The sequence below is a fragment of the Littorina saxatilis genome, linkage group LG12 (genome assembly GCF_037325665.1).
Source record: "Littorina saxatilis isolate snail1 linkage group LG12, US_GU_Lsax_2.0, whole genome shotgun sequence".
Classification (NCBI taxonomy): Eukaryota; Metazoa; Mollusca; class Gastropoda; order Littorinimorpha; family Littorinidae; genus Littorina; species Littorina saxatilis.
Window position 1 is genome coordinate 28,792,175 of NC_090256.1, and position 13,530 is coordinate 28,805,704.

Here is a 13,530-nt window from a genome sequence, read left to right on the forward strand (position 1 = left end):
ATGTCAGTTTACTACATTTACTAAGTTGTTTTTGGCGTGTGTTTGATGACAGTTTACTACATTTACTAAGTTGTTTCTGGCGTGTGTTTGATGTCAGTTTACTACATTTACTAAGTTGTTTTTGGCGTGTGTTTGATGTCAGTTTACTACATCTACTAAGTTGTTTCTGGCGTGTGTTTGATGTCAGTTTACTACATTTACTAAGTGAACAAACCCAGGTCGGATGGTTTGCCTTCAAAATGTATCCTTCCAAATTCCAGTTCAGTCCAGTACATAATTTTCCCACCAGCCGGCTCGGTATGTGCGCCAGTTTTCTAGCATTCATATTTGGCATCAACCTTTAAGTCCCGCAATGATCCACAACTCAGCTCCACTTCCAGAAGTCTTGACTGCGCCTCTTGTGGTAATATTTGCGATCGTATGCTTTCTGTTTCTGCTTGTAAAGCTCGCGACGCTGTGGGTCTTGCTTCAGGCGTTCTCTGAATCGTCGCACGCTCTCTCGGACTTTCTCCTTTTGAGTGCTCTCCGCTGCAGAGTAGGCAGAGGACGCAGAAGGGACGTGCCCAAGAGAGACAACTTCTGCACGATTCCGGGCTGAAATCAGAAGATAAAAACCGTGACTCCACAGTTTACCAACCTTGTCTTTTTCCTTCCTTTGTTTTCCTTCTTCTTCTTCTTCCCTGGCTTATCTCGCTTGTTTCAAACAAAGACGATGCCAACATAAATAACAAAGATAAGCTGGACCGACCACCACATCAAAAGCCATACTGCTCTTCGCGTTCCTTGAGTTTAGCTTTGTGTCTTCTGTTATATTCTGCCTGTTTTTCCAGGCTTAGCCGGTGAAGGTAAGGGTTTTGGCGAACACGTTGTCTGTGACGGCGAACTCGCTCGGTGCTCGTGGGGTTTTCTGGTGTCAAAACCCCGATGACACCTCGTGTACCCCGGCCATAATTTTCTGCGCGCATGAACACTGAAAAACACAAAGAAAAATCCCCTCAGTCTCCGGAAAGACTCTCTAAAATGCTGTTGCCATGAAAGCCTATATAATGTTGTCTTCTGTAAGTCACTGTAACCATTAATATAGCCTATATGTTAAGCCTTCTAAAAGGCTCATGATCACTAGCTTGCTGCTAGCAGCTACGTTGACTGTGTACAATGCATGGATTTTAGCATGGAGTGCTTGATAGGAAACTGCTTATTAACAGCAAATTAAAAGCAAAACACACTAACCCTCAAGGCACCAACAGATGTGTGCCTAAAGTAATATACATGTCGATCCTCTAAACGTGTGAGTTATCAGAAATGTCAGTTATAACATTGTTTTCTTTCTACGATTAGTCAATGTTGACAAAATGCATTGCGCTAGACTCTGAATCGAGATGAGGTGATGGTGTGTTTGTATGTGTGTGTGAGGGGAACGAGTAACAGAACAATTCACGCAAAACTACCGGACAGAAATGTTTGTAAAACTTGACATGCCAGTTATTCCTGATAATATCCCGACCCTTTTTCTCGATTAATGTCGTTGATGTCATATCCGTCCGTGAAAAGAAAGTTGGAGCGGCACTGTGTTGACAGTAGTTTTATAATCAAATTAGTAGAACCTTTTGTCAAACAATATTTGATGTGGTCCAGACTATGATGTTTAGCTCCATAGTTTAAAAATTGATTTGAAATTCGTTAAAATTAAAACTGCAGTAAAAGATCTTTTATAAAACACACCATTGCAATGTATTCTTTATCATACCTGAATCCAAAAATATATAACTATGTTCAATTTACGATGAAAATGTGCTCAGAATGAAAGAAAACCAGTTTTATGCCAATTAAAACACCATCTTTGCATGCTTTGCAGCCCAACCTGTATCGGTCTATGGTTAGCCAGACCTTACTAGTCTTGGTTTCAATCTTTTAGTTTCAGTCCGCCAAATTGATTAATGTTTCGATGCGACTTGTTTTGTCTATTCTCGGTTGCGCTTGGAAGTAATTTTGTCCATGTCTGCATGCAAAATGGACGGGCTTGTTTTCTGCATAGATTGTATTGTTACAAAGTTAATGTGGTCTTGTGGTTAGTTTATTGTTCTATCATTATGTTAGGAATAGGATTTCACATATATGCATTCAATGTTGACTAAATGTCGACTATTTTTGGTCAAACAATGTAAAGCGCAGAAAAACCGCACTTTCCTCAAGACAGTAAAAAAACACAAACACCAAAAAATGCATCGTCGCACAGAGAGAGAGAGAGAGAGAGAGAGAGAGAGAGAGAGAGAGAGAGAGAGAGAGAGAGAGAGAGAGAGAGAGAGAGAGAGAGAGTTCCTTCTTCAGCCCTTCTGTACTTACCCTCTTCTGTTCCTTCCCTTCTTTCGTTCTTCACCTTCTGTAGGCCTCTTTTGGATTGGCAGTGCATGGCCATTCCCTCTGAGGCCTGTTGTCTTGAGCACTTTCTTCTTTCTTATTTGCAAACTCTTTTTGCCTGCTCTAGCTTCTTCTCTCTTATACTGTTTCCTTTTTTTGCTACGTTCTTCCCTTATTTATTCTTTTTACTGTTCTTTTCCATAGCTCTTCATTCTTTACTTTCTTTCTGCTCTTGCTCTTTTAGGTCTCAACTTCTATCTCTTTATCTTTCTTTCTTTTCCTCCATATCTCTCTGTCTCTATCTCCTTTCTCTTTCTCCTCTCCTTCCCTTTCTCTTTCCCTATCTCTCTCTCCTTCCCTCTCTCCCTCCTTCCCCCTCTCTCTCTCTTTCCCTCCTTCCTTCTCTCTCTCTTTCTTCAATGTGTGTTGACCCCTCTGTTATTCCTTCTTGTTTGTCGTGTTGGCCAAAGCTTCACTCTTTCACCGGTATCGGCGGGAGTTTTTGTAACGAAGTGTGCGCTGATTTCGTGCTTGTGTTGCTTGGCCAAAGAATTCAGTTGTGTTTTTGTATTGAGCACTTTTCAGAAAAGGGTGTGCGGGAACTGAATAGCGATTGAAGGTCATTTTTCCACTGGCAACCGTCGGAGGCAGTAGGCTTAAGGTTCAAGGAAGCCTATCTTTTTTTCTTTTTTTTTTTTACACTTCAGTGAAGTTTATGGTCTGAAGTTAGTTTCTTTAATGGGACAATGCGCAGTACAGGTATGTTGATTTATCTGTTGATTGTTTGCATTATGATTGCCTTATTGTTTACCGAAATATGCCTATTATATTGCACCGTTTGCAACTTTGTGCTCGGATTTACCGCATTGTCGAGACATTTTTCTTCAATATTTTTGGACGTTGTTAATGCGTTTTCTGCTGATTATTGGCTTGTTTTGTTTGAGCGAATAAATTGTCCGCAATAATAACAGGCATGAAAACTGAAAAAAAAAAATACCGAAAAAAAAATTCGAAGCGCCAAACTTCGCAGGCGCGAAGCGCCAAGACTTCTAGGGGGGTCCGGGGGCATGCCCCCCCGGAATTTTTTTTTTCAAGGGTGCAATTTGGTGCAATCTGGGGCTATCTGAGCCTTAAAATTGGATTCAAACATGGCCCCAAAATACATACAAAATGAAGCAATCTGGTGCTCATTTGAGAGCAAATCTACTTCTTTTTCAGGCATTAAAAAGGGATTACAACAAGCTGGTATTGTCATGAAATATATATATATAGAATTTTATATCACTTTCAGACTACTAGGGGGGGGGGGGGGGGTCCAGGGGCATGCTGCCCCGGGAAAAAAAAATGTCAGTGGGTGCAAAATAAAGCAATCTGTTTCAGTGCAAATCTACTTCTTTTTCTAAAACAAATTTTTTTTTTTGCGCTCGATTGGAAAAATATACTAAAAAAAAAAAAAAATACGGATTATTTTTTTCAAAAATACGGAAAATACGGAGAATTTTCATGCCTGAATAACTGTAGATGATGAAATTTCAAGTTTGATTTGACGAGTATTTAATTTGTAGGGTAATATTGACATTTTTTATCGATTTTAAATTCGCAGTTAACTTGTAATGCCGAAAGGGAAATATACGTTGGTTAAGCTAGTTTACTTTGATAATTTATGCACGAATTCGGGGTGGTCTGACCGGATTTGACTATTTGAGACTTTGGACGATATCGCTTAATTTCGCTGCCTATTTTGTTTATTCAGTGAGTAATTCTGTTATTTAAATGTTATGAGTTATTACTTAAGCCGGAATCTGCGTCACGTCAATGTAATAATTATGCTTTAATGATTTGTGCTTTCTTTGACGCCGTCTCGCCATTTAAAGAGGTGATTAACATGTTTGAAGTTATGCGTTTATGAGAATGTGCTTTGATGTTTCATCTTAGTTATTCTAGTATTCTAAATTACTTTTTGTAGTTTTCACCAGGGTCAGCGTCATGGTCACGGCACAGGGTATACAACAATAAACCTCCCGTAACATCATCACCTGCGTGAATTCTTCAGCGTGAGAAAGACGCAGTTAGCGTGTCCCATAAACTGAATGCGAGTACAGAGAGAGAGAGAGGGTTAGTTGTTGCTTTTGGGGCGGGGATATAGCTCAGTTGGTAGCGCGCTGGATTTGTATTCAGTTGGCCGCTGTCAGCGTGAGTTCGATCCCAGGTTCGGCGGAAATTTATTTCAGAGTCAACTTTGTGTGCAGACTCTCTTCGGTGTCCGAACCCAACCCCCGTGTACACTACATTGGGTGTGCACGTTAAAGATCCCACGATTGACAAAAGGGTCTTTCCTGGCAAAATTGCTTAGGCACAGTTAATAATTGTCTACCTATACCCGTGTGACTTGGAATAATAGGCCGTGAAAGGTAAATATGCGCCGAAATGGCTGCAATCTACTGGCCGTATAAAATTTCATCTCACACGGCATCACTGCAGAGCGCCTAGAACTGTACCCACGGAATATGCGCGATATAAGCGTCATTGATTGATTGATTGATTAACGTCTCTTTAACCAATAAGGCTATACAAGTTGTTTCCTTTCTCAGTATACACAGCAATCAGACAGTCAGAAAAATGAACTAAAGAATAACACAAGCCTCATGCTATCTCGAAGCCACAGAAACAATACAATCAACCATGACACATTTTAATGTTGAAACATCAACATAACATTAAAACAATTCTTTCTTTCTTTATTTGGTGTTTAACATCGTTTTCAACCACGAAGGTTATATCGCGACGGGGAAAGGGGGGTAGATGGGATAGAGCCACTTGTTAATTGTTTCTTGTTCACAAAAGCACTAATCAAAAAATTGCTCCAGGGGCTTGCAACATAATACAATATATTACCTTACTGGGAGAATGCAAGTTTCCAGTACAAAGGACTTAACATTTCTTACATACTGCTTGACTAAAATCTTTACAAACATTGACTATATTCTATACAAGAAACACTTAACAAGGGTAAAAGGAGAAACAGAATCCGTTAGTCGCCTCTTACGACATGCTGGGGAGCATCGGGTAAATTCTTCCCCCTAATCCGCGGGGGGAATTAAAACAATTGAAATGATGCTTGAACAATCATGACGGTTAAAAACAACCAACCTTTTACACTGTGTCAGTATAAATAATAAACACGACTTGAACTACGGTCACATTTAACATTTAGTATCGTTCACAGTAAATTGTGACAAATCAAAGCATGTCTTCAACACATATCAGGTCAATGATGCCCATTTTCCTGACCTAAAAACAAAACCGGCTTATAACTCGTATGTAGCAATTCACTGCAAAAAAACATTCACATTTGCACCTTTCTCGCAAAAATACACAGGATTGCACTTTGTACGACCACTTCCTTCGCCCCAATACCCTCCTTCCCAGTCACAATCATTTTATGATCAAAACCCAAAACAATGTCCTGACTTCAAACTGAGCATCTGTCAATAATGGGAGAACGCTAGAAGCTAAATAGAGATGACTCAGCGGCGCACCAACCCACCAGCAGCGCGATGGAACTCGTCTTAAGGCTAGGGCCGGACCCCTTAAACAACAGCGCACCGCTGCCAAGGCCAACACCATCTATAAAATCATGAGTGGACTGGTCGAGGTAGCTGCAGGGGAAGGCACACTGACAACAGTCACAAAATCCACCAGGGGGCTCACTATCCCCTCTCACGGACTGACATCGAAAGAACTGTGTACTTCCGGTCAGCTATCTGCCTCTGGAACAACATCCCCCAAGAGGCTGTCATTGCCACACAACCCCCTTCAGGACCATCATAGAGCTCATAAACACCCCTGTTCAAAAACCACTGCCCTCTCCCTCCCCATCCACAAGAAATGTGTAGTATAGATTTATTAGAAATTAAACATTAATCTCCTACTCTTGCTCTATGTCGTTCGACGCGTCTTGTCGGGGCCCAGTGGCTGCGGTTGGTATCACTGGGTGGTAGGTAAGCCCCACGGCCCCGAACTGGACTCTAGGGCGAATCGCGAAAAGCAGCAACTTGCCTAACAACCCACCCTAGTTTTCATTTTCATAGGTACACTATCTACTTTATCTTTTATTCCAGGGATCTTTTAAGCGCACCAACCAGTGAGGACAGTTGCCTTGATTAAGTCAGTAATAATAATAATAAAAATAAAATAATAAGTAATAATAATAATAAAAAGATGTGTGTTGGTTAGTTCAATTTTCCGTGATTCTGTCTTTGCTTTTCTTGATGTGTGTCAGCTAGTTTAAGTAATTGTGTATCTGTTCATGTAGTTTTTTTTTTTTATGTGTGTCAGTACTATTCTCTAAGTCGCTGTCCAAACTTTTTCTGACGCGTTTCAGTGAGTTCAAGTGTCTCTGTTTCTGTTCGAGCTTTTCTTGATGTGTGTCAGTTCAATTCTCTGTGTTTTCGTCCGAGCTTTTCTTGACGTGTGTCTCTGTTGAATCTCTGTGTTTCTGCTTCAACTTGTCCTGATATCTCTTATTGTACTGACGTTGTTTTTCTCTGTAATGTTCAAGCCGATGGGGGCTTTGCTTCAGCCTTGCTCTTCGTCTCCGACTCTTCTCCGTATTTAAATTGGCACCCGGTGGTATTATACGCCGATAACCGCGGCCTGGGAATAAGAGTTCTTCATTTGTATAAACATCCCAAGGCTTGAAGTCTCCACCTTGACGCTGCTGGAAAGAGACTGGCGGTGAGTCTTGACCACTAGTTTCGGCTTTGTCACCTTGCTCTGTTTTTGCAGTGGCAGTGCTGGGGCTGGTCCGGACTGCGTACTGGTCTTGCCGATTCATCCAAGGATGTGTCATGCCGCTGTCAGTCGTCCACAGAAACCTGACACCGCTGTGGAGACGCCCCCCTTTGTATACTGCAAAAACAAGACAGCAACAAGTCTTTCAGCGATTCTGTTTTTCTCCTTTTGCTAAGATATAAGATTTTGCAAGATGTACTTACAGTTCGGAATAATTATTAACCATGCAGAGAAGAGTTTGGTCTATGTGGTGTGAATAATGAGTGTGTTACAAAACAACTGGCTTTTGCATTCTCGTTCACAAAAGCCGCGAGTTACAGACATGAGGATGCCCAAGAACAAGTTAACCGCGTACTTCCGAAGAACAGCATATTGCAACAAACGGAGTCATTTTGTTTCAATAACAGACGACGTCAAAAACAATGTCTCAATGATGGGCAGAATTGTGATAACCATCTTTCAGTAGCCCACGGTCAACAAAACACTGACCAAAACAAGTGCATACATGATGTTAGTCTTCCTTCAATGTTTTCTCTCTTTTTCCCTTGCTTATGTCCTTGCGTTTTCAAATCCATGCAGCTGGCTTCTCCTCTTGGCTCGGTATTTATTGACGTACTGCCGTTGCTTCTGGCGATAGGCTTGATACTGCAGGGGGTTCTGCTTCATTTTCTCTCGCCACAGTCGCGTGGTGACCACTTTTCTCTGTCGTAATGACATCGTCTCCCAGTCTTCTGGCTTCTCCCCCACGCCGAAAACTTCAGCTGACATTCTGGGGTGAAGAACGCCTCTGCAGTCCGACATTCTCGCGTCAAAAATCGGCCGCGCAGGCCTTTGGTTCAGACAGTGGGTCGAGGCGTTCCATCCCGACGATAAGTAACTGCCCCTCGATGGCTGACTCCTGTCAAATGTCCAAGGTTGAAACATTTGTTTGTAAACTGCTTCCACCTCCGACACTGCAATTACACAAAACAGAAGCTCCGTCAGTCTGATGGTGCCTGGCTTTTTTTCCCTTCGATTTTTTTCTACAGAGCACAGGATTCAACTGTTAGACTACAATGTTGTAACAGCTGAGTTTGAAACAATGCGACTGCTTGGATGCTAACTCTAAGTGCCCAAGGTAAATCGTTTTTCGTCTTATGACAGCTCCTGTCCGAAGTGCTAGAATTTATTTCATGGACGGAGGCTTGTATCTGTGTGCTACAGCTGAGTCTTAAACAAGGGGCTGTTTAGTTACGAATAGGATGTGGATGGATGGTGATGGTTAATGCCCTTAAATTTACGGCCGATGTTTTCAAAAGTGTAAAGTCTAGCTCATACATGTTTTCTAAAACAGGCAGTAAAGTGGCAACATAAACAGCAAACAAATCATATGGAGGGAATGGGGGGAGGGTGTGATGAACAAAATGCAACGAGGTGGCAGAAGACACATATGGCCTTGATACATCCAACAAGAACCCTTATTTTTTTTACACGCAGTCAAATTAGCATACTTCAAATATCTGCCTGTGCATTCCGAATTCCGGTCCGAATTAAGCAATTCAGTCACCAACAGACTCGGTGAAGTAAACCTTAAACCTGTCTGTTTTAGTCTCTTCTCTATCGAACTGATTCCTTTTTTTTTTTGCCAGCTCAATGTCAACTACGTACACAACATCTCCCTCATCACTGTGAATAAATGGGTTCCCTGAGAACGATGGTTTGCGATTTCGATGGTAGTATAGAAGGCCTATCATTAATTACTTTTATCACCGGAACCTCCACTGTCGCCTTCGCCCTCACATCGTGAAATTGATCAGTTAAAATGTCCCTCTGTCACCTCGTCGCTGTCTCTGCTTGTCGCGGTATCTTCTGTCATACTCCCGCTGTCTCTGGCGATAAAGGTGAAGCAGTTGAGGGTTTTGCTTCAGCTGCTTCCGTTTCTTTCGCATGTGTAATCTTTTTTTCTCTCTGGTTTGATCGAGCCAGCTTCCCTCACTCGCATAAGCCTCTTCGTTCACCTGCCCAAATCCGCCTGCGGACACTGGAAATAAAACAAGTTGTCTCTGTAAGCAGACCTTGCCTCTATGTATGCGGGATACAGAACTCTTGTCTGAAAAAGTTTCTGAGCTTCTAGCACCAAGTTTAAATGATAAAATCTACTTAAGATAAAGGATATGTATCATCTTAATTACTTATCATATCCTTTTCAGTTGTACTACATGTACTTTAAAGATGTGTTCTCCGTACATAAGTGAAAGAACACACATTTCGTACAAAAAGAGTATACAATTGAATTGTGATGAAATAACAACACCTAAATGTCCACTGTGATCGTGAGATTCGACAAAGTGATGCCTACTGAGCAGCCTCCAACCGAGATAACACTGACATTTGCACAATGTAGTTAATGTAAATGGTTGGCAGGCCAGTAAAGTGGGAAACATCTATGCGAGAAAGAGAGAGAGAGAGACAGACAGACAGAGAGACAGACAGAGGGGGGGGGGGGGGGGTGTATAAACTGCAACTACAGAAGGCCGTAATGCAGATGCATTATTATTACAAACAACAACGTAAAGCGTGCATCTGTACACCATGAACGTAAAATAGTCTCCGTTCAGCTATCCAGCGAACTAACATACCTTGTCTTGTATTGTCATGCTTTTCATTCAGATACACAAATTCTGTCCACGGTCTCATTTGTAAATAATTCCTTCTTCGCGTAATTCTTCTCTGTTCCTTTTTCGTCGACCGGTACTTCTTCACACACTGTACTTGTATTTCAAACTAAAAGTGTTTTCAGCACTGCTCAGGGTTTCGTTTCAACGATCGAATTTCTTTTCATTCCTTCGCTTTTTGACATACTGCAACAGTCTCTCAAGGTATGTTCTACACTGCTCAAAATCCTGAGTATCTCCTGCTTCATGGCTTTTCTTCCTGGTCCTTTCTCTTCGACCGGTACTTCTTCACATACTGCAGTTGTTTCTCAAGGTATTTTCTGTACTGCTCGGGATTCTGTTTTAGTCTCTCTCGATAGCGGCGGTTGCTTTCGACAGCCTTTTGTTTCAATAGCTGCACATATGCAGGATTTGGCAGTGCGAATGAAGCTGTGTGGGGATGTGTCCAAGAGCTCTGCCGGCACCGAGTCTGACCCACCCATGAAAACACTGCAAAACAAAACCAAGAAATCTTGCTGAACTGAAATATTGCCAATCACTGATGCAAAAGAGGCTGACAGAAGTTCCTATTCCAAGTCTACAGGTAACACACAGATATGCATGGGCAAATCAAATGACCCACTGAGAAACGAACAGACTAACAGACAGATGTTGCAGGCATTCCCGTCAGTAAAGGCACTGTTATTTTCGAAACTGAATAAACCAATCCGGTCTAGCTTACATTTATACATGACGTCAAAGAATTGTACCACTGAAGCCTCCAAGTCAAGCCTACTCCAAATTCCATTATTAGTGATGTGAGCTTGTGACCGACGACAGTTACGGTGCACATGCACTTGTGTACATCCGTTTAAACTTGTGAACTCGGGTACCCCTGTACCATCGGGGATCCACTAAGGTTTCCGAGACTGTGTCTTGTATTTATTGGAATGGTCTAATGGAAGAGCTGATTCTTAAATTTGCATAGGTAAAACGATTGTTTTTTTGGTATAAGTCTTTGGAGTAAAATTGTGATTAATGTTTTTGTGAACAAGAAACAATTGACAGGTGACTTTATTCCATCTCTTTTTTTCTCTCCGCCGCGATGTAATTTTGAATAGTTGAAGGTGATGTTAACACCAAGTAGAGAAAATAAGGTACTCGACACCCCTCGAGTCGAAGTGTGTTAACCTTGTGACGCAGGCACGCGGGAAATTGGGCCTTGGGTCCTACTGAGACTTTATTTCTGCTTAGAATTCTGAAGAAAGACAACGTATATTTTTGTGCGTGTGTTTTCTGGACGCCCGGTGTGACATGTTTGGTCACAGGCTGAAATCCTTTGGGATGTGAGGAATTCTTTTGCTGGTAGGTTAATATAATTTTCTTTCTGTAAATGGGTAAGCAGTGAGAAGAAGAGTATGCTGTTTGGGGGAGGATTTATTTGAATGTTCATGAAGACTGTTTTGTGAGTTGAATGTTTGGGAAAACTTTTGTTTATTGAATGCTTTAGAAAACCGTTTGAGAGAACGGTATTGTAGGTATGTTATTTGATAGGAATGATGTGTTTTGTTGTTCAGAGAGTTAGTTTGTGGTAGTTGAGTAGAGTTTTAGAGTGTAGTTTGGAGGAAGGATTTAGTGTGTTTTTAAAGTGTAGCTTTAGAGGGAGAATTTAGAATATAGTTTTAGAGTGAAGAATTGAGAGCGTTGTTTTTGGAGTTGTTTAGTCCTGTTGTAATACACTGAAAGTTTTGTATTTGAAAGTAAACCCCCGTTATCCCACACATTCCCCTTTTCATCTTATGGAATAAAAGAACCTGGTAATATAACTTGTGTCAGTTGCTTTGAGTGTTTGTGCTCGGTGAGAAAGGGTAAAGTAAATTGGCACTCGGTGACAATTATATGGCCCCCGTGTCGCACAACTGCTTCAAACTCTAATATTCCTCCTCACTCAAACACATACCTTGCAAAACTATTCCAATCAACACATCCAGTATCAATGTTGAGTCCCATCCATACGAAACATAAAGAGCCACAAGACACACCAACCACAACTTCACATCAATCGTTACAGCACAGTGACGCAATGCAAGATGGTGGAATTTGAAAAGGATAAGCTGGATGTAACAACCACTGCATCATGCGCTCGATGATACAATCACACAATCACCCACCAACCCCCCACACAAGATTCAGTTTGCACGCAGCTCTTCTGAGACTTCACACTGCACTTCGGCCTCCATCAGGAGTAAGCACTGAACTTGAACAATAACACATTTGAATTTTCTGACCCAAAAATAGTCATAAGTTGAAGAATTCAATGGACTGCATGTCAGCGAACGTTTTCCCAGACATACACTGTCTTTCTTAAGCAAAATGTAATGGCATTACCATGAACACACAGTGGTCAACTGATCTCACCGACAAGCACACACACAGTCAACGCCTCTCTTGCGTTTGCCTGGCTTTTTGATTCCAATAATACTTCTTCTGTTTCTCCAAGTACTTTCTGTATCGAACGGGGTCTTGTCTTAGTCGCTGTTTGTATCGTCGATTTTTATCTGTGACAGACCGAGGTCCCTCCTGTTCCGTGAAGCCGGAGTGGAGTTGGGGTGCGTAGCAGTTTGTTAAAGGCCATCCACGGCTTTCAAAGTTATATCGTCCTGGAGAAAACACACACACAAACAAAATCCCGTAAGCTGTTGTTGATTTTTCTGGTAATAAATTCGGCTAGTGGTAATGTGTAAAAGTTTATAATACCAAGGTGACAGGAAAAACAAAAGCAAAATATCTTAAAGCCCGACCTCCTCTACAAAACTTTCCCTACTGTGGTTCCACAGTCTTTATCAGCTAAGCTGTCAACACAAAACCTTATGCTGGGGGTGGTTTGTTCAGCAGAGTCAATTAGGCGTTTATAGTAGTGCTAAGACTGTTTGTTTATCTAGCGCGCCCATGCTATCGCGGACTTCTCTTCTCTTGTACCAAACCGCCTCCTGACTCTGCATCAGATTGCTTGCGCTGACATCTGCTTACATAGACCCACATTAGGTCACCACAGAGTGGTAGACACAGACGACATTTGGTAGCACCGACTGGCAGCTTCACGGTAATGCACACCCCTAGCGCGGTTCTGCTTGGGCGGGAATGTTCTGAGCAAATCACTCTGTTACTCCATACCCCTCGCCCTCCATGGAACTTCTTGACCCCAACATATTGGGTGGGGAGTTTGCCCTGTCGGTAGAGGCGCTGGCTTTAAAACCGGTTGTTACTATCAGCGTGGGTTCAACCCCCAAGTTCGACGCGGGATGTGTGTCCCAGAGTCAACTTTGTGCACTCTCCTCGGTGTCCGAACACCCCCGTGTGCACGCATGCGCACGCTAAAGATCCCAGGGTCACAGCGAAAGCCTCAGGCCTTGGAAACACAAATACATGCATACAAAAATATGAAGCCCCGGTGTCCTTTCGGCCAACAGACCATAAAGTAACCATTTCAGCACTGACCCAAGACGACCCAACCCGGTCCCTAGCCCATTTCAGGTCTCCTCTAGCAGTCGGCAGCCAGCTGTCTACCCCCCCCCCCCCCCCCCCCACTACTATAAAGGCCTAATTCACTCCACTTAACAAACCACCGCTTGTGTTGACAGCTTAGCTGATCTTCTTCTTTCTTCTTGGCGTTCGCAGAGGTTACACAATCAGTCCAGCACTGGTGATAAATGTTGTCGTTTTCTCCAACTCCTGTCGACTGCCG

General features: G+C 42.3%; 2 protein-coding genes across 3 annotated transcripts in view; both read right to left on the bottom strand.

Annotated features, from left to right (window-relative positions):
• The window catches only part of LOC138981680 (SAFB-like transcription modulator), a 114,048-nt gene that overhangs the window by 45,764 nt on the left and 54,754 nt on the right, over positions 1 to 13,530 (bottom strand). The gene's annotated exons all lie outside the window — the stretch shown is intronic.
• Positions 7,277 to 10,295, bottom strand: LOC138981681 (uncharacterized). Its single transcript, XM_070354683.1, has 3 exons — positions 9,771 to 10,295; positions 8,969 to 9,172; positions 7,277 to 8,105 (listed from the first exon to the last, which is right to left on the bottom strand). The coding sequence occupies exons 1-3, from the start codon at positions 9,826 to 9,828 to the stop codon at positions 7,702 to 7,704; spliced, it is 666 nt and encodes a 221-aa protein (XP_070210784.1). The 5' UTR covers positions 9,829 to 10,295; the 3' UTR covers positions 7,277 to 7,701.